Source organism: Terrapene carolina, unplaced genomic scaffold (assembly GCF_002925995.2).
Source record: "Terrapene carolina triunguis isolate 2854851 unplaced genomic scaffold, T_m_triunguis-2.0 Scaffold695, whole genome shotgun sequence".
Classification (NCBI taxonomy): Eukaryota; Metazoa; Chordata; order Testudines; family Emydidae; genus Terrapene; species Terrapene triunguis.
The window spans coordinates 615,715-636,389 of record NW_020665046.1 but is presented as its reverse complement, the minus strand read 5'-3'; the positions used below and the strand labels follow the sequence as shown (position 1 = coordinate 636,389).

General features: G+C 43.5%; 1 protein-coding gene across 2 annotated transcripts in view; it reads left to right on the top strand.

The window, feature by feature from the left end:
- ADCY9 (adenylate cyclase 9) overlaps positions 1-20,675 on the top strand; it is a 183,425-nt gene that overhangs the window by 78,571 nt on the left and 84,179 nt on the right. For both annotated transcript variants that reach the window (XM_026659818.2, XM_026659816.2), the window contains exon 2: positions 10,069-10,241. In XM_026659818.2, coding sequence (XP_026515603.1) covers positions 10,069-10,241 — 173 coding nt within the window. The remainder of the gene's footprint in view (positions 1-10,068; positions 10,242-20,675) is intronic.

The following is a 20,675-nucleotide window of genomic DNA, read 5'->3' as shown; positions in this document are numbered from 1 at the left end:
CGAGGGGTGTCGAATGCAAGTACTTTATCCCGTCCAAGGGATATGAGTATTTGTTTTCTCATCCGCAGCCATGTTCCCTGGTGATCACTGCGGTTAATGAGAAAGAAAGACCGGGGCAACAGCGGCTGACTCCGAAGTCAAAGGATTCAAAACGGTTAGACCTATTCGGCAGGAAAGTCTATTGAACTGGAGGCCTACAGCTAAGGATAGCTAATCAACAAGCTATCCTTAGCAGATATAACTTCAACTCGTGTGCCTCGATGTTGAAGTATAAGGCGCTTATACCATCGGACTCCAGAGCTGAATTTACTATTGTTGAAGAAGGGAAGTTGCACCCCTCCCTTCAAGCTTCCCTGGATGCAGTGGACTCTGCCGCCCCCACACTTTCGTCTGGCCTAGCCGTGAGAAGGGGTGCATGGCTGCAGGTGTCTGGCCTTCCTCCAGAAGTGCGGCAAACCCTGCAGGACCTCCCTTTCAAGGGGGCAGGGTTATTCTCAGACCAGACTGATTCTAAGCTGCACAGCTTAAAAGACTCTCGGGCAAAAACATTTCAAGCCCCAGCCCCAACAGCAACGGTCCTACCATCCTCACCCTAGACAAGACTTTTACAGACGGCGGCCTAGAAATTCTAGGCGCAAACCACCTCACTCCCAATCAGGACAAGCCCAGGGCCCGACCAAGCCATCGTGTGGCTCAAAGCAAGCATTTTAGACCTGCGTGGACTCAAAAGGTTCATGGTAAAGTTGAAATTCTGCATGGTCTCCCTGAGCACAATTATCCCTTCCCTGGATCCGGGTGATCTGTGGGGGGCACACAGGGGGACCACCAAATGCAGGGGCTATGGTCGCAAGACGAGCTCTCTCTTCACATCAATATCAGGGAGCTCAGAGTGGTACGATTGGCCTGCCGAGCATTCCTGTCCATACTGTAAGGCCAGTGTGTGGCAGTGATGACAGACAACACTACTGTCATGTTTTACATCAACAAGCAAGGGGGAGCACGTTCCTCTCCCCTATGTCAAGAAGCCCTTCAACTTTGGGAATTCTGCATAGCCCACTCCATTCATATGGAGGCGTCCTATCTCCCAGGTGTGCAGAATGAACTAGCGGACCACCTCAGCAGATTGTTCCGCAATCACGAGTGTTCCATTTGACTGGATGTCATTCACTCCATCTTCCAAAAGTGGGGATTTCCCCAGGTTGACCTCTTTGCCACCAGGAACAACAGGAAATGCCCAGTGTTCTGCTCCTTTCAGAACCACAGCCCGGGCTTCCTCTCGGATGCGTTCCTATTACCCTGGGTAGACCACCTCATGTATGCCTTTCCGCCAGTCCCTCTCATGCACAGGGTACTGCTCAAGATCCGCAGAGACAAGGCGAAGGTAATCCCCCTTGCTCCAGCATGGCCCCGTTAGCATTGGTACACCACACTTTTGGAGCTGTCAATGGACTGCCCGATAGCTCTATCACTCTGCCCGACCTAATCACACAGGACCATGGTTGCCTTCACCACCCAGACCTTCAGTCCCTCCATCTCACTGCCTGGAAGCTTCATGGTTAAATCCAACAGCGCTCTTGTGCTCGAGTCCTGTGAGGAACGTCCTTCTCAGCAGCAGGAAACCATCCACTAGGGCCACTTATTTAGCCAAATGGAAAAGGTTCACATGCTGGTGTGAGCAGCATCATACACCTCCCTTACATGCACCAGTTCCACTCATCTTTGATTACCTCCTACACCTGAAACAACAAGGCCTTGCACCGTCCTCTATTAAGGTACACCTCGCGGCCATCTCGGCCTTCCACCCGGGAGTGTCCGGCCGTTTCATATTCAGCAATCCCATGGTGGGGCATTTCTTGAAGGAGCTGGAAAGGTTATACCCACATGTTCATCAGCCAGTATCGGTGTGGGACTTTAACCTGGTATTATCCAGGCTTATGGGGCCCCACTTTGAGCCACTGACAACTTGCTCTTTGCTCTATTTGTCCTGGAAGGTGGCCTTCCTGTTCGCTATTACATCAGCTAGAAGGGTGTCTGAGCTGAAGGCACTAACCTCTGATCTACCTTATATGGTCTTCCACAAGGACAAGGTGCAACTCAGGCCTCACCCGGCTTTTCTGCCCAAGGTGGTGTCTCATTTTCATCCCACCCAAAATACCTTCCTGCCCATGTTTTATCCCAAGCCTCACATCAGTGCCTGTGAACAATGGCTTAATTCACTGGACATCTGGAAGGCATTGGCATTGTACATCGAGCGTACTAAGCTGTTCAGCAAATCGAACCAACTATTCGTCGCACTGGCAGATCAGCTGAAAGGACGCCCAATCTCTTCTCAGTGTATTTCGTCTTGGATCACAGACTGTTTCCACACATTCTATGAGCTGGCCAAAGCCCTGGCTCCACCTATTACGGCTCACTCCACAAGTGCTCAAGCCTCTTCAGCATCATTTCTGGCCCAAGTCCCGGTACAGGAGATCTGCAAAGCAGCTACTTGGTCATCGGCGCATATGTTCACCTCTCACTACTCTATCACCCATCATTCCAGATATGATGCAGCTTTCGGCAAAGTGGTGCTCCAATCAGTAGTTCCTTGACTCCGAGCCCTCCTCCAGGGTACAGCTTGGGAGTCACCTGATTGGAACTGACGAGAACAAGCACTCGAAGAAGAAAAAATGGTTACTCACCTTCTTGTAACTGTTCTTCAAGATGTGTTGTTCACGTCCATTCCAATAGCCACCCTCCTTCCCCCCTGTTGGAGTAGCCAGCAAGAAGGAACTGAGGGGGGGTCGGGTCGGCAGGGTCATATATTGCGTGCCATAAAGGTGCCACTCCAGGGGGCTCCACGGCCGACCCCATGGGTGCTGCTAAGGGAAAACTTTCCGACGATCGTGCATGCGGTGTGCGCACACCTGATTGGAATGGACATGAGCAACACATCTCGAAGAACAGTTATGAGAAGGTGAGTAACTGTTTTTTTTTCTGTCTCTGCCTGTTGATCAGAAGGTTAATTGTGTAGTCCCAGAAAAATGTGGAAACATCCTGAGAACTATTTTACAAGAAATAAAAGTTCCTTTCTCTCATCTTCTAGTCATTGCAGATTCAAGCAGGATTCTGCATTGTGGGTTTATAGAGCTTCTTTTAGATGTGTTTTTTCATGGGTTTGTGTTTGCCTGCAAGTGTCACTTATCACTAGAAAAAGTAGTACACCTGTACCTCGATATAACGCTGTCCTCGGGAGCCAAAAAATCTTACCACGTTATAGGTGAAACCGCGTTATATTGAGCTTGCTTTGATCCACCGGAGTGCGCAGCCCCTCCCTCCCCCCCCGGAGCAGTGCTTTACCGCGTTATATCTGAATTTGTGTTATATCGGGTCGTGTTGTATCAAGGTAGCGGTGTATCTGCCTTTTTTGATTGCACTATGGTTTCTGTAAAGCCAATACTCTATGCCCACTTCATTTTAACTAGTTATTGTATTTAAAAGATGACTGATTGGGCACTTCATTGAGTACTTATCTGTGTATATTTCCCCCCTGAATAGCTAAACTTTCTAAAATATTGATAGATGTCCATTATAATAAATATCAGAAGAATATGTACTGCTGAATTACCACTAATCTGTCTGATAGAAAGGAGCTCCAGTGCTCTTTGGAGTAGTGGGTATATTACTCTAGGGAGACACTTCAAGTAAATTTGAAGAGCTTTAGCAGCTATTTGATTTTGAGGCTCAGACAGCTGATAATCTTCTTAGACACAGCAGTAACAGTACGAAAGATTTAAATATCAAAATCCAAAGGACACACAAATTAATGGAAGTGATAGCAGGCATAATATTATTGTTCATTATAAACATCTGTAATTGTTACTGAAAAAACCTGAAAATATTCAGGTTTTAAAAGAAAAACTTAAATAAACCTGGCTTGGCAGGTAAAAGAGAGAAGTTAGATACCAACAGAAAACAATTAGTTTAATTAATTAATAATAGGAGTAGTTGTGTCCTGCAGGTAATTTTTTGCCACTGTTTTCCATCTCATATTGATCTCCAAAAATGTCTGTACATTAGAGACCTTAAAGAGCAACTCCAGACTGCTCCAGAGAAGTCTGATGGTAACATATTTCATTACATGGGGGAATCAGAATTTGGGTTCTAGTTTTCTTGTTCCCTGGACTGGGCTTGGAAACCAGTTGTTTTTCACTCTCTGGTTATTGGAAGACTGAAGGAATGATACACAGATACTTTAGAGCAGTGATTTTCTAAAGGAGTCTGCACTTCCATTTGAGATTTTTTTAGGGGTCTGCAAATGAAAAAAGGTTAAAAACCACTGCTTTAGAGGTAGCGGGAAATGATTTTGGATGGGGTTTTTTTTAAAAGAAAAATAAAAGATTGTGGAGAAACTTCATCCCCAAAACAGAACCCTAGAGTGCCTCCAACCCAGTCAGGAGAAATTCTGAACTGTAATCCCTTTCTTGTGAGCATATTATGCTACTACCAGACAGTTGTGAGCCTCTAAAGTTTCTCTCTCTTTCTAAATTTAATATCTGGGCTCTTTACAAAAATAACAACTTCCTACAAAAATCAGACACTAAACTACCGAAAAAGAATAGCCTGAAATTCATGATAATTAGTGCTACCAGGAAACACCTGCAGCCCAATTGCTCTCTCATGATCAAGTTGTTTTAATCAAATGTCTGACCAAATCAATAAGTTTATTTCATGCCCTGAAGACTGCAGCAGGTCATCGGTTGGTATTAGTTCCACTAGTGGAATGCCACCTGGTCTTGAAATGTTCACACCTATGAGCTGATAGCAAGAGTGTCTCAGTCATTATTAATGGATTTTTCAGGGGGTACAGGGGAGAAGCTGTTACTTTTCACTACACTTTCAAACTTGTATAACATGAAGACAAGCAGGAGTGATGGAACAATTTGTATAGTGGGAGTTCTGAGAGACATTGAACCAAACTGTAAAACCTGTATATGATGGAAACCACTTCAAGCCAGGGGATGCAGCAGCACCCCATGTTCCAGTCCCTATGAAGACAAATGAAGGAAACAACTTGTATATTTCATAGATAATAGCTGAAGGTGCCCATTTCTTCAGAGGATAGAATAAAATGTAAATTAGAGCAGGGTGTTCTTTTAGTTAGATATGCAATGTATGATATAGAGATTAACAGATTTCCAAATATTTGACATCCCAGAGAGGTTTTTGTGAAATAATTTTCCTCTCTTAATAAAGAGATAAAATAAGATGCTGGAGAAGGCTTGGTAATGTAGATTTTCACTGTAAAACCACATTAAGTGGCATTGTTTTAAACAGTGAATTGGAATACGTCTGGTAGAGAAGAAATGAACAGAGTAAATTAGAGAGGAGACTTTTTTAATAAAAATGTTTGAGGTTTCTTCTATGAATGTAATAATGCTAGCATATCGTAGAATTTGCTTTACTGTGACGGACTGATTCATATATGCTGTGTTGGGCAGCAAGATATACAAATACCGCACCAAATGCTTGCAGTGTTATACATACAATAACAGCCTTGCCCCCTATTGGTAGCAGACTAATTTAATACTGCTACAGTACTTCACTGATTAAGCCTGCTGTGGGTTGTTTGGTCTGAATATTTTAGGTATTCTATCCTTTTTTTTTTTTTTTTCTTCAATGCGACAAAATAAAATGTTGATTGTAGTTACTGGCTAGAATTGGGGGAGAAAACGATGCCTTTTTATAATGGGTTTGAGAGAGTTTCATCAATTTATCAATCATAAGAAATAATAAATAACAAGCTTTACAAAATGAACAAGCATTGTTTGTCAGCTTTGATTTAAAAAAAATCTTTAATTAGATTGACCACAGAAGCTCTCTTGCTAAGCACTTTAATTGGAATCACTGGCAAAATAGAGCAAAGCATGTATCATTATGCTAGGGTAGCAGAAATTTAATAACAAAACCAATAAAAATAAATATGTGGAAAAGGTCAACTAGGAAAGTACTATGATGATTAAAGATTTTAAAACGTTTTTGTTAATTTTCAGATAATTACAAGAATTCCATCTAATTTGCTTCCTTAAGCCTTGATCCTACAAACACACGTGCTTCACTTTAAGCATATGAGTAGTGCAATTAATTTTGACATTATTAAAGTAAAACATTTATTTAAGTGTTTGCAGAATGGTGGTATTAGTGTGTCTATTGAATCAAACATTTTGTGTTATGCTTCCCGATTAGTGTGTGTGATGGGAGTTAGGAGGACAGAGAAGGTGGTAAGCGGTGTTTTTTTTTAATAGGTTAGGTTCCCTTTCTTAGGGCCAATAATCAACTATTTTAACAAACTTAGACCCTAGAACTAAAACATAAGGGACAAAAAGCCATGTGTGTGAGAATACTTCTTAGTGTCAAATGCTACAAAAACTAGTTTTGGTTTGTAGGATTTGCCAGTTATAGGAAGTACGAAGGGTGGAATGGGGATAGAGGAATCACAATCCACTGTGGTTAAAGGTTGTGAAGAATTGAGAAGCTGCTTTTCCAAACAAGTTTTCAATTACTGCAGTACAGGCTTTTCCCTTTTTTGTTGGATGCAGAACTCAAACTGGAGATAATTTTATTTACATAACACACACACAAAAATATTGTCAAAGAGCTCAAATGCTGTACAACAGAACAGAAACAAATAGTGTTATAAAAACAGAAGGCAGTATTTTATAAACATACAAAACAAAGAGGGGGCAGCATGTTTTTAAAAAGGGAAGAAAAGTATTGGACAGGAAGATAATAAATGAGCACAACAACTTTAAGGGGACTTTTAAAAATGGGGGAGAGAACAAATTTCAGTGGATAGTGAGTTCCTGCTGCAAAGCTCCCATAATAAAAGTGTAATTGCTTGCTGACTGAGTATTGTGATGGGTTCCTTAAAACAGCTGCACATAAATGCACTCCCATCAGTACAAGTCTCAAGGAGCCAGTGTCAGATATACAGTAGCCAGCCCAAGCCAGACACAGGTAAGGGCTAGAAAAAGGACTTTATAAAGTCCTACATTTTTATCAACTTGCAAGTAACAGAACAGCCCTCCTCCCCACAGTCAAGCAGATATACTGATAGTGTAAAACTGTCATGAAATAAATAAAGGTTCAACTGGTTTGAATGGCACGATAGAAGAAAAAACAACAACACTTCTCTACCACATCAGACACATGATTTTCCATTTGAAAGGCATGGTCCAAAATTGCTAAAATTAACCTAATTCTCTGTATCTGAAGAAAATCTGCCCAACAAGTGAGGACATGAAGGGGAGTGAGCCTTCTTATAAGACAGATTTTATCCAAAAGTAAGAATCCAGTCTTCCTACGGTTGAGAATAAATCAGCCCCAGTGCATCTAGCTGGCAGTATTCTTGAAGAATTCTTCCAGAACAGAGAAACAATTGCAGGATCCTCAGGGCAAGAGAAATACAATGTTGTTTATTGTCAACATAATGATGATACTTTAGCTCTGTTTCAGAAAATGATCTCATTAAGAGCCTTTATCTATTTGACCAAAAAGTAAAATAGAATAGAACCTTTAATGACACCACATTTCTCAATGAGTATCCACAATTGCAGATTAATTTCTATCTTCTAGGAATAACTAGAACCACTGGTAGACAATTCCAGAGACACCAGTAATGTTACTCAGTTGCTGAAGCAATAGCCTGTGGTCAGTCATATTAGAAGTTGCTCAGAGGTCCACTATGACCAAAATGGCCAGCTGACCCTGATGTAAAACCAGCAGGAGATCATTCATGGTCTTCATGAGCACAGTTTAAAGGCCCAGTCGAGTCTGGAACTTACCTAGGATATCATTGCTGTTCCAAGTGAACCTGGAATTGAATAGCCCTCATTCTTCCCTTTGAAAGGGTGATGTTTGCAACTGGGAAATAGTGGACAAGCATTCCAGTGTCAAGTGATGGTTTCTTGAGGAGAAAGGTGACCCTCAGTATTCAGGGATGGTTAGTGCCCTTCCTCATTAAGTGAGACATTCATAATGCCTGTCAATAATGGAATTAAAGCTAATTCACTTGCCTTAAGCATCCAAGCTAGACAGAGGTCAAAGCCGAGAGTGGTGATGTACTTTAGCCATCTCCTTTCCAGTCTACAGATTAGCTATAGCAACTGTCAGAACTCACTGTTAAACCACAGTGACTTATGGGGAACTAGTGACAACACATTACAGTGAGGGGCCATGCAGATGAGCCCCATCTAAAGGCATAATTGTCTGTGAGCTCATGAACTACCTGACTGGAGAGGAAGGGGAGACAAGATCTGCCCTTGAATCCATAGACAGGCTACAGAAATCCATAAGATTCATAAGTAGCTGAGTCTACAATAAAACAATTGGATCCTCACAGAATATGGATATCAAATAGTCTTTGTAATGAAATGCATGAAGTGCTGGTTAATAGGCAGAAGGTTTAAAACAAACAAAAGGAAGTATTTTTTCCACACAACGCACAGTCAGTCTGTGTAACTCTTTGCCAGAGGATGTTGTGAAGGGTTCAAAAAAGAACTAGATAAGTTCATGGAGGATAGGTCCATCAATGGCTATTAGCCAAGATGGGCAGGGATGGTGTCCCTAACTTCTGTTTGCCAGAAGCTGGGAATGGGTAACAGGGGATGGATCACTTGATGATTACCTGTTCTGTTCATTCCCTCTGGGTCACCTGGCATTGGCCGCTGTCAGAAGACAGGATACTGGGCTAGATGGACCTTTGTTCTGACCCAGTATAGCCATTCTTATGTTCTTAAACACCAAATGGAGTGACCATTAAGCCTCACTTACTTATTTTAAAAATATTTTTGGACAAACTATATAAATGCATGTAGCACATACAATTCTTTAAAAATATACATTTCCAAACACCCAACACTAGAATGGCAAAAACATCTATGAATTGCCAATGCATCTCTGCCAGTTCTTGGCTTATAAATTAGGGTATGTCTACACTGCAATCAGAGGTATGATTGTATCTTAAGTAGGCATACCTGCACTAGCTTTAATCTCGTTAGCATGGCTAGTGAATATGTGGCAGCATAAACCCCATCCTATACTGAAGCCCATGATGCCATGTCTTCACTGCTATTTTTGGCCTTGCTAGTTAGATTTAAGATAGCATAGGTATGCTGCAATCACGCCTTCATTTGCAGTGTAGACATATACCCCTAGTTAAATCAGTACAACTTTTGGATGTGGATGAAACCGAGGGGAGTTAAGCACCCTTCTGTGACCCTAAGAACACTACAGAATTAGGTTAACGCAAAGCAGCTTAGGTCAACTTTATTCTATAAATGTCTACACTAAAATTTCACTCCTGCTGAGGTAACACGCTCGTTACACCGACTTAATAACTCCACTTCCATGAGAGGTATAGAATCAATATCCATGTAGTTAGGTCGATGCAGTATCAGTGTAGACACTGTGTTGTTGCTTACATCAACTTACTGGCTTTCAGAAGCCATCCCACACTGACAGTGTGGACACGCACTGCCAACACCAGGAGCAAAGTGTAGACACACACAAGCGATGTAATTATTGTAGTGGCTATATGGTGATGTAAGTTAGAGCAATTTAATTTTGTAGTGTAGACATACCCTCAATATCTGTGAAAAGGAGGCCATAAATATTTTGCCAAAGGCCACTGAAGGAGTCAGTTTCAGAGCTTGGATTAGAATTTTGAAGTTTCTGACTTCTAGTCCCATGCATATGCCATAGCTTTGCCTAAATGAGTACAAGAGGGAGAGCAGAATAAAGTATGCATCCTTCAACCATCTCTACAGTTGTTTCAATTTGTTAGAATTTCCTAGGATCGTGTATTTCGTGATACAATAGAAAAATGTAACTCCCAACACCTTAAAGCTAATATTATCCAAACTTTTCAGGTTTGTGTACAAATGATAGTTATTTCTACTGTATCATTGAGTCTTGATATTCATCAGGTGTGGAAATCTATTATCCATATTGTGTATCTAAGAAATCAAAGAATGAAAAACTAAGAATTGCTTCCATAAATGACTTCTTAATTGTGTAATTTTTCCATAGGTTTGAAGACTTACCTGATATCTGGTCAGAAAGTGAAGGAGTCCCATTGCAGCTGTTCACAGGCATTGGTTACTGATCTGGAGGCAGGAGACGGAGCCAACATACAGGGAGCGTCATCAGCTGAGAATATTGGTGACTTGGCAAAGACTCACAAACACTCTGAGAAACCCAAGGTTAGGGTTGTTGGTTTTTGTTGTTGTTGTTGGGGTTATTTGTTTTGTTTTGTTTTTTTAATTCAGGCAAAGTATTTTTAGAACCCTAGCGTTATGAAGCAAGTTATGGGCATAGGGATAAGAGAGGCTGTGATGGGGTTCACTTACCACGGTGGTGCCTCCTGCTGGCCTTCCTGGGGATTAGCTCTGCCAGTTGGTGCACCCTCTTTCAGGTGGTGCCTTTCCCGCCTTCCTCTCACCTTGTGGACCCATCTTACTCCAGGAACTGCAGCCTCCTTTTCATGACTCAGCCTCCATATTTTCCCCTTCCATGGTTACCCAAAGTCCTTCTATGCAGACAGTCCCAGGCAGACTTCTCCTGTGCTTCCCTGATGGTGCCACTTCTCCAGTGGCCAGTAAAGGAACCCAGGCCCGTTCGCTACATCTGGTTCCAGTCCAGGGACCCTCAGCTCAGTAGTTCTGGGCTCTGCCCTCTCAACCCTCACTGCTCCTTTGAGAATTGCTTTCTACTATTCCTGGTTCCTCCCCTTCTCTCGGAGTACCAGCTCCAAACCCGTTCCCTCATCCCTCTTCCCAGGGAGACTGCAGACTATCTCCCTGCAGCCCCCAAACACTCCCCCTTCCCAGGGAGTCACTGCCCTTTCCCCAAAGCCCTGTCAGGTCTCAGCTCCTGGGCTTTATAGGCCCAGCCTATTCCTGCCCAGCTGAGCCTTCTTTAATCAACTCCCTGCTCCCTGGCTACTCCTCCACCCGTAGCCTGGGCAGTTAATTTAACCCTTTCTAATCCTGTGTGAGATGAACACCCCATCACAGAGACCTTCTGTTGCTTGCTTGCTTACATGCTTTGTTTATTTTTTATTCAAAACGTCAGTTTGGTCTATGAGTAAAGAAAAATAAATTCAAAGATATTTATCCAAGCACCTGACAAATCAGCCTTGTAATGTGGTGAGTTTTCAGATGTGCTGCTGAACAAATAATTTTTAAAATATCTGTAGTTCAGAATAAGTATAAGTAGGAGCATTGCCAGCAGATCAAGGCACGTGATCATTCCCCTCTATTCGGCATTGGTGAGGCCTCATCTGGAGTACTGTGTCCAGTTTTGGGCCCCACACTACAAGAAGGATGTGGAAAAATTGGAAAGAGTCCAGCGGAGGGCAACACAAATGATTAGGGGTCTGGAGCACATGACTTATGAGGAGAGGCTGAGGGAACTGGTATTATTTAGTTTGCAGAAGAATGAGGTGGGATTTGATAGCTGTTTTCAACTACCTGAACGGAGGTTCCAAAGAGGATGGATCTAGACTACTCTCAGTGGTACCAGATGACAGAACAAGGAGTAATGGTCTCAGGTTGCAGTGGAGGAGGTTTAGGTTGGATATTAGGAAAAACTTTTTCACTAGGAGGGTGGTAAAGCACTGGAATGGGTTACCTAGGGAGGTGGTGGAATCTCCTTCCTTAGAGGTTTTTAAGGTTAGGCTTGACAAAGCACTGGCTGGGATGATTTAGTTGGGGATTGATCCTGCTTTGAGCAGGGGGTTGGACTATATGACCTCCTGAGGTCCCTTCCAACCCTGATATTCTATGATTCTATGAATAGACAAATTAACAAATTCCTCTTTCAACAGTCTGAACAGAATGTTAAAAGAAAATGTATCTGTGCTTGATGTAGGTACTTTGGCACACTCCAATAGCTCATTTCTAACTCCTGGGCTACTACTTTTCTATTCTCTGGTGAGGGATGGGAATACCACTACTCATGCTTCAGACTTCACACTGTCAAATTCTCTCCTTTCTCAGCTGACACTGGCTCCCTCTCCTGTTTCTTCCTCTTTCTCTCTCTCCCACAAGAGCCTTCAAAGTATGTGCAATCTAGTAATCGAGTAATTTTGCTCATGAATATGCAATAGATATCAGTAAACCCAGGGAAGACAATACTCCCTGTGCAGTCAATGATTGCAGGGTTGGTCTGTGTGAATTGCTCTCCGTGTCAGTTGCTGTAAAATAGATAAATGTGCTCTGGTAGGCTAGGACATTACATTTTACTTAGCTGCTTGCTTTAGAAACTTAGTTCAAGTTATATAGAGATAAGGGCAGTAATTTGTATGAATTACTTTCTGAGTATTGAAAATGACAAACATTCTTAAGAAGAAAGAAAAGGTAGCCTAGGAAATGTGGATTCTGTTTATTGTTACACTGTATTATTTCATCTCAAAACTAAACTGATAGAGAACAAATTATTATTCTTTCCTTGCACTTGTGTTGTGGTTCCTCCTAGCCAGCTGATGGAGTTAGACAACTGAAGACCAGATCTTCCAGAGTGATACGGCCACTTGGGCTGCACTGCCAGCAGATTGCAGTCATACATAAAACCAGTGTATCTAGCCCTGAGAGCAGCTCCTCAATGCAAAATTCATTTTGCGGTGTAGAGTTGACAGGAAAACGTTTATGCCACCCCCATTTTGCTGCTACTGTAAAGCCGGCGGGGGGGGTGTCACCAGTGCAAGGAGGGCATAACTTAGACCCCTCTATATCATTTGTATCCCTGGTCATAGGTTTGGCCCCTCAGGTTGCTTAGCTGCCTGCAAAATTTAGAGCAGCCCTCAGGCTCTTCTCACTTACATCTGGGAGACCATGCCTTCACACAGTGGCCCCAGGATTAAGGGAGGGGAGAGATGAGCTTTATGCCACTTTAGCGTATCCCGTCTCCCAAACCTGTGTACAGCTTGGTTTATCCCAAGTCTTTTGGTGACATGAAACCCCTCTTTCTATACATTCTTTATTTACCTGTTCACATAACACTAGAAGCAGGGGTCACTCAATGAAATTAATAGGCAGCAGGTTTAAAACAAACAAAAAGAAATACTTCTTCACACAACACACAGTTGACTTGTGGAACTTGTTGCCATGGGATGTTTTGAAGGACAAAAGTATAACTGGGTTTAAAAAAAATTAGATAAGTTAATGGAAGATAGGTCCATTAATGGCCCAAGATGGTCAGTGAAGCAACCCCATGCACGAGGTTGTCCCATTACTTCTGACTGCCAGAACCTGGGACTGGATGACAAGGAAAGGATCACTCAGTAATTGCTTTGTTCTGGTCATTCTCTCTAAAGCATCTGGCACTGGCCACTGTTGGAAGACAGGATATGGGCTAAATGTCCCATTGGTCTGTCCCAGTATGGCCATTCTTATGTTGTTATATTCTCTCTCTCTCTCTCTCTCTCTCTCATATATTCTGCCTAGCCAGACTTAAGTTGTTTTTGTCTCCTACTGTATCTCAGTCTAAGCTGTAGCATCCAGGCTAGGAAAATCATATTAACTAAAAACCCAGGACAATAGAACAGAGCAAGTATTAGGTTTTCTGTCTGCCATGCAATGACAACGAGACAGAGGGACCACTGAGTGTTATCCGTCTCAGCAGTTTTGTGCTAACAGCTGGAAGTGACAGAGTCTAGAGGAGACTAATTAGAGAGGTGCAAAAAATTGAGCTGTTTCAGGCATGAGAGGAGGAGAAAGAACTAAGCAGAGCAATAGAACTGAATTGCCAATGAGAGCAGAGTAGGGCAAAAAAAGAAGGGACTAAGCAGAGCAATAGAACTGAGCTGCCAAACTGAGGGGACAAATTTGGGCCTGGTTGACTTGGCACAGACGTAAAGCCTTAACAGGAAGGAGAATGAAATCATGGAGAGTGCACTACTGAGTGTGCCTGAGACTTAGCTTTGAATGTGTTGTCTGTTAGTGCTTTCTCTCATCATACGTTTTTTCGTGACGAGAGATAGTCAGGTGGTTCAATGGCAGTTATTTTTACCAGAAAAGTAAGTGATTGCTTAATTTGCCAAGCAAGTCAGAGTAGGCTTTATAGTAAAATAAACTACAATTTAATTACTTGCTACTGCTGCAAACATGATTTGATTTTAGCAGGGAGATGACTTCTCTCCCATGCGTGTTTGTAGTCTTTCAGGGCCTGGCAATGTAATTTGTAAATCAATCCAACACTTACTGTTTTAAATGCAAAGCAGGCAACATTGGCAGTATGGGAAGAGCTGGTAGAAAAATTTTCTTAAGAATGATTTTCTGACTAAAAATGCTTTTTCTCTTTCACTTTGTAAATGAAATTGACAAAAATTTTGTCAGAGGGCTGCCAAACTGAGATCCCTGGCCTCTCTGCCTTCGCATCTACCTCCCCAGATCTAGGAACCTGAGAGGCAGAATGCCGGCCCCCCTGGAGCTGGGAGTAAGGCAGGGGGGCTGAGCACCCAGCTCTCTTTGGTTCTCCGGCAGCAGAGCTGGAAGCATAGGCGTGCGCAGCCCATTTCATTAGGGTGTGCACCCAGGGAGCCCTGCCCTAGCCCCGCCCCATCCACTCCCTCCTACTTCCCGCCCCCTGACTTCCCCACTCAGAACCCCCAACCCTCCCTGCTCCTTGTCCCCTGACTGCCCCCCTAGGACCCTACCCCCTACCTGTCCCCTGACTGCCCCGACCCTTATCCACACCCCTGCCCCCAGACAGACCCCCAGGACTCCCACGCCTATCCAACTGCTCCCCACCCCCTGACAGGACCCCCAAAACTCCCGATCCATACAACTCCCCCGCTCCCTGCCTCCCCCAACCTCTCTCCACACCCCTGCCTCCTGACAGCCCCCCCCCAGAACTCCTGACTCATCCAACCCCCCCCAGCTCCTCATCCCCTGACCATCCCCTCCCGGGACCCCCCCCCCTAACTGCCCCCCCAGGACCCTCCTTGCTCCCTGTCCCCTGACTGCCCTGACCCCTATCCACCGCCCGCCCCCTGAAAGACCCCGGGACTCCCATGCCCCATCCAATTCCCCCTGCTCCCTGACTGCCCCCTCCAGAGATCCCCCGCCCCTAACCACCACCACCCCAGGATCCCACTCCCTATCCAACCCACCCTGTCCCCTGACTGCCCCCACCCCTTATCCAACCCCCCTGGCCGCGGACCCCTTACCATGAGATGAGGCGCCTAGCCTCCCCGCAGAGCCAAACACTGCCCCGCGGGAGCGCACAGCCCCGGCCCCTGGAGCGCTGCACGCGGCGGCATGGTTCCATAGGAGGGGGGAGCGTGTCTGACTCCCTGCGGAGCCCCGGCCCCCAGAACGCTGCGCACGGCAGCATGGCTCCAGGGGAGGGGGGAGCATGTCTGGCTCACCGCGGAGCCAAACGCTGCCCCGCGGGAGTGCGCAGCCCTGGCCCCCAGAGCGCTGCGTATGCGGCAGCTTGGCTCCGGGGGAGGGGCCGGTGGCTTGCTGCGTTCGGCCGGGTGTTCTGGCCTGGGAGCGCGGACCCCATGGCTTGCCGCGCCGGGGAGTGGAGCCATTTTCCCACCCCTGCATTAGGGTGTGCCTGGGCACACCCGGCACACCCCGGGTGCACGCCTCTGGCTGGAAGGAAGGCTCTTCTCAATTTCACCTGAGAATGGGAAAAGGTACCTTGCAGTATATAAGTTGTTACAAGATTTCAGTAGCATCTTACTCACCTCCCCTCAACAATAAATATGCTGTAGTTTAAATGCAAAACCTCACAGTTGAGCTAGGATGTGGGACTTGTACAGATTTAGGATGGTGAAGGAAAGATGCAGAAAAATTTAACTAAATTTACTGCATATAGCTAGAGCCCTGCTAATCTGCAGATAACCGCTTTATATCTGTGGATGTGGATATCCTTGGACCATTTTTATGGATTGCGGATCGGATGCTGATACACATTTTGTATCCACGCAGGGCTCTACATAGCAATTACTGAGTCAAGTAGACGACTCTTGTATAAAACATTGTAATCTGTTACTTATTTTGGTACCAAGTTTTTTGTACTGTATTTTGTTAAGCTTATTTCTTACTTATTTCTTATACACACACATATATATATATATATAGAGAGAGAGGTTCATTTACACAGTCATTCATCTAAGTTCTGTATAGGTGTTATAGTTACCAGCCTAGAAGTTGCTCATGCCAAGTTACTGGCCAGATATCTTGGTCATGAGGATGGAGCCGAGTCTGTGTCAGATGCACCTGATGCTCCTGGAGGTTGGCAGCAGAACCAGAGACTCAAAGTCCTCAGTCTTGAGAGTCCATTCTTATAGGATTTAATTCCTATGTTAGTTTATGGGAGCTGTTTCATCCTGCTGTTGCTGACTCAATCAGCAGATGGCACATTCCTGTCCAAAGTGGCACATTCCTGGTGGCTCCACACTGTCCAAAGTTTGTGTTTCTCATCCTTCCAGGTGATGGGGTGGATCCCAGTTTACCCTCAGGGGGTTGTCTGGTGGTCCTACTCGACACATTCTTCGGCCGATGGATACTCCCTTTCTAGGCTGGCACCTCCCTAACCATCCATGTATATCAAGCATTCATCAGCATACATTCCATACCTTAACCATATTTTAATTTACTGTCTCCACCACTTTTGGGGTGTGTGCTAATTCATTTGAGACTCCCGGCCCTTTAATCACAGAGGGTGGGGGTCTGTCCTAGGAGCCCTTGAATGAAGTGAAAGTCACTTAACGGCTTATAGTGTTTGTTTACATTGTATCAATTACTTCAAGAACAAAGTTAATTAACTTGTTTGTAAGTTTTACATAGTAATAAAGTATCTTTCACAGGATAGATACAATCAATGGTTTCTACAGACAGTAGCTTACAAATTTTAACAGAAGACCCAAGAGATTTTTGTACTTGGTGAAACTGTTGGATTTTAAAGTGTGGGGGACAAATTATGAGGGGGTCACTGTCACTTGGGGGAATCACTGTTAGTACCTTCTTTAATATCCCTACAAGGACACACCCTCACTAAGTATTTATAAATGTTTACAGTTATTAATGAAGTTAAGAATTGAGACTTTCTGGGGTTTCTGCCTGTGTTGTCATTTGTTGAGGCATCACAGTTCAAAAAGAGGGCAAAATCTGCCTGTTTGCAGATAAGGAAGTTCTGTAAGTAAGCCCCTTACCCCAACTCTGTTTCTGGGGAGGAGCAGGCATGATGGCTCACTTGCTGAGAAAATCTAGAACATCCATCTGAAAAGCAAAGAACTTCATAGGCTTGTTGAACCACTGTGTGGACCAATAGCTCGGGGAATAAGGACCTGGAAGAAACTCCATGGAGTAACAGTTCTCAGACTTTCAGTCTTATCATGTTACATTTAAAACTCAAAAATACTTGACCAGGCTACCACCTCATAATTTCAGTCATTGTTGTAATAGTTTCTTAATCTTGGTTTTTGAAACAAACTGCATACTGCTAAATTGTGGCCTGCATATTGCCAGCAGTATATGTACCACAGTTTTGAGAACTGCTGCTATATAGTGACCAAGAGAAACCATCTACCTTTCCTACGCATCTGAGGGGTACAGACCCACACCTCTACAAAATAACAAAGATGATTGCCAAATGGCATTGGGTCAAGGGAAGAGGAAGGGTGGGGCCTTGCTTAAATAGAGCTTTTTGAAGGAGTGAGAGGGGAATCTTGAAAACAGGATACAAAATGGCCATAAAAAATCGGAGGTTACGCCACACAAATGAGTAGTTGATATATTTGGACCAGAGGAAAAAGAACTCCAAAAGGTCAAAACACACTTCTCTGTGCTCAAAACAAACAGAGAAGGAGGTCCTGGGATATTGGGTTTGGGGAAAGAGTGTTACAGACAACTAAAACTGCTTGGTGGTAGCCCTGTCAAGATCTTCTCCAGTACAGTAGGTTGACAAGACTTGATTTTGTGTGCCCACTTTAGCATTCTGTCCCCAAAGGCAGATGTGCATACAGCTGACAGTGATCTGTTGGCAAGTGTGGTGACATCAAAAGCCACATAGGAACATAGCAGTTACTATAGTGGGTCAGATTCATGGTCCATCTAGTCCAGTATCATGTCTCCAACAGTGGCCAGCACCACACAGTACAGAGGAAAGTGCAAGAAATTTGCAAAAGGCCGATGTGGGATAATCTCCCAAGAAGGCCACATCTGAACCCTCAATAGTTAAATTGTGTTAAAATCAGAAACGTGGGGTTTGACGGGTTTCCCCCGGGGTGCCACCTTGAACAGGTGTACCCCTGAGCCCTCTGACTCACCAGCCTGGGCTCCCTCGTACACTGTGCTGCCGTGACAAGCTGCAAAGCCCTCCAAGCTAGCACTTTCACCAGCATTCACACAGGTAGACACTCCCAACTGCAGTTACATGCAGGTTGACCAGCCACTGCATGAACGCATAAAAAGGCTACAGCCAAAATAGCCACCAGCTTCCCAGCTGTACCATCCTGCCCTGGTCAAAATCCTGACCAATATGAATTTATTATCCAGTTCGCCTCCCCCTCAAAGTGGAGAGGAAATGTAACAGCCTTTGCCCCTTGAGCTAAGATTTCCAAGTACTTATTTCAAAGTCACTGGTTTAGATAAAGCAAAAAAGTTTATTAACTACAAAAGATAGATTTTAAGTGATTATAAGTGATAGCAAACAGATCAAAGCAGATTACCTAGCAAATAAACAAAAATACAAACTAAACTTAACATACTAGATAGATTGGGTCTGAATTAGCAGTTCCTCACCCTGACTGCTGGGGTACAAGCAGGCTTGCAGATTCTTAAGGGTCAAGCTGCATTTACTTTTCAGCTTGGGATCCCCTCCCCCGTTTGAAGTCCTTTTTCTTAGGAGCTTCTCTCAGGTGTTCGGTTGTGGGGGAGTGAAGAACAACAGATGATGTCACTCCCTGCCTTATATAGCTTTAGCATATGGTGGGAACCCTTTGTCCCAAACTTAGTTTGTGGAAAAAACACTGGTGTCCAAGATGGAGTCCAGAGACATGTGGTCTGGTCACATGCCCTTCGCAGTGTTATAGCAGCCATTGCTTACAGGCTGGCCAAAACGCCCACAGGAAGGTTAAGCTATTCCACAGTCCATTGTCTTTGCTGATGGGCCATCAGCCCCGTCTAGCTGCTTCATTATTGTATTTGAAAGTCTGGCTGTGGGTGTTTTCCAGAGTAAGCCCATTTGAAATACAGATCCCTAATCAATATTTATAACTTCAGATACAAAAATGATACATGCATAGAAATAGGATAATCATATTCAGCAAATCATAACTTTTCCAATGGCACCTTGTACAAAATGCATCACAATTATGCCATAATTATATAATAATAATATTACTAAGATGAATATGGGGTGTAGTGTCACATGGGGTTTTCATATCCAAATTTTGTGTTACTATTAACTGTTATAACACTTTATATTCTTGTTATCCATATAAATATCCAATCCTTCCTGGAACCTTGTTAAATTCATGATCTCAATGGCATCCTGTGGCAATGAATTCCATAGTCTAATTGCAAAGAATTGTAGAAATATATGTCTGGAAAGGACCTTGAGAGGTTATCTAGTCCAGCTTCCTGCATTGAGGCAGGACAAAGTATACCTAAACCATCCCTGACGGGTGTTTGTCTGTAGTGTTCTTAAAAACCTGAAATGACAGGGATTCCATAACCTCCCTTGGAAGCCTATGCCAGTGTGTAACTATCCTTATAGTTAGAAAGTTGTTCTTAATATCTAATCTAAATTTCCCTTGCTTCAGATAAAGCCAATTATTTTTTGTCCTATCTTCAATGGACATGAAGAAAAAGTGATCATTGTCCTCTTTTTTATGGCCCATAACATATTTAATGAGTGTTATCAGGTCTCCCCACAGTCTTCAAGACTAAACATGCTCAGTTTTTTTAACCTTTCCTTATAGATCAAATTTTCTAAACCTTTTATTGTTTGTGTTGCTCTCCTCTGGATGCTCTCCAATTTATCGTTATGTTTGTTAAAGTATGAATACCCAGAACTTGACACAGTACTCCAGCTGAGGCCTTACCAGTGCTGAGTAGAACAAGATGATTACCCCATGTCTTACGTATGATAGTTCTGTTAATAAACCCTAGTATGATATTAGCCTTTTTTTGCAACTGGATTACATTGTTGGCTCGTATTCTCTTTGTGATCCACTATAATACCGAGATCTTTTTCAGCAGTACTACCACCTAGACAGTTATTCTCCATTTTATACTTGTCTGTTTGATTTTTTCCCTCCTAAGTTTGGTACTTTGCACTTGTCTTTATTGAATTTAAACTTGTTAATTTCAGACCACTTCTGCAATTTGTCAAGTTTGGTGGACAGGATTAGAATTCAAAAGTGCTTGCAACCCCTCCCACTTGGTATCATCCACTACATTATCCAAGTCATTAATTAAAATATTGAATAGTACTAGTCCCTGTACTGACCCTTTTTGGATCCTGCTACATATGTCCACTCAATTTGACAGTGAACCATTGATAACAGCTCTTTGAGTATGGTGTCTCAACCAGTTTTGCACCCATCTTATAGTAATTTCATCTAGACCACATTTCCCTAATTTGCTTATGAGACTATCATGTGGGCCTGTGTCAAA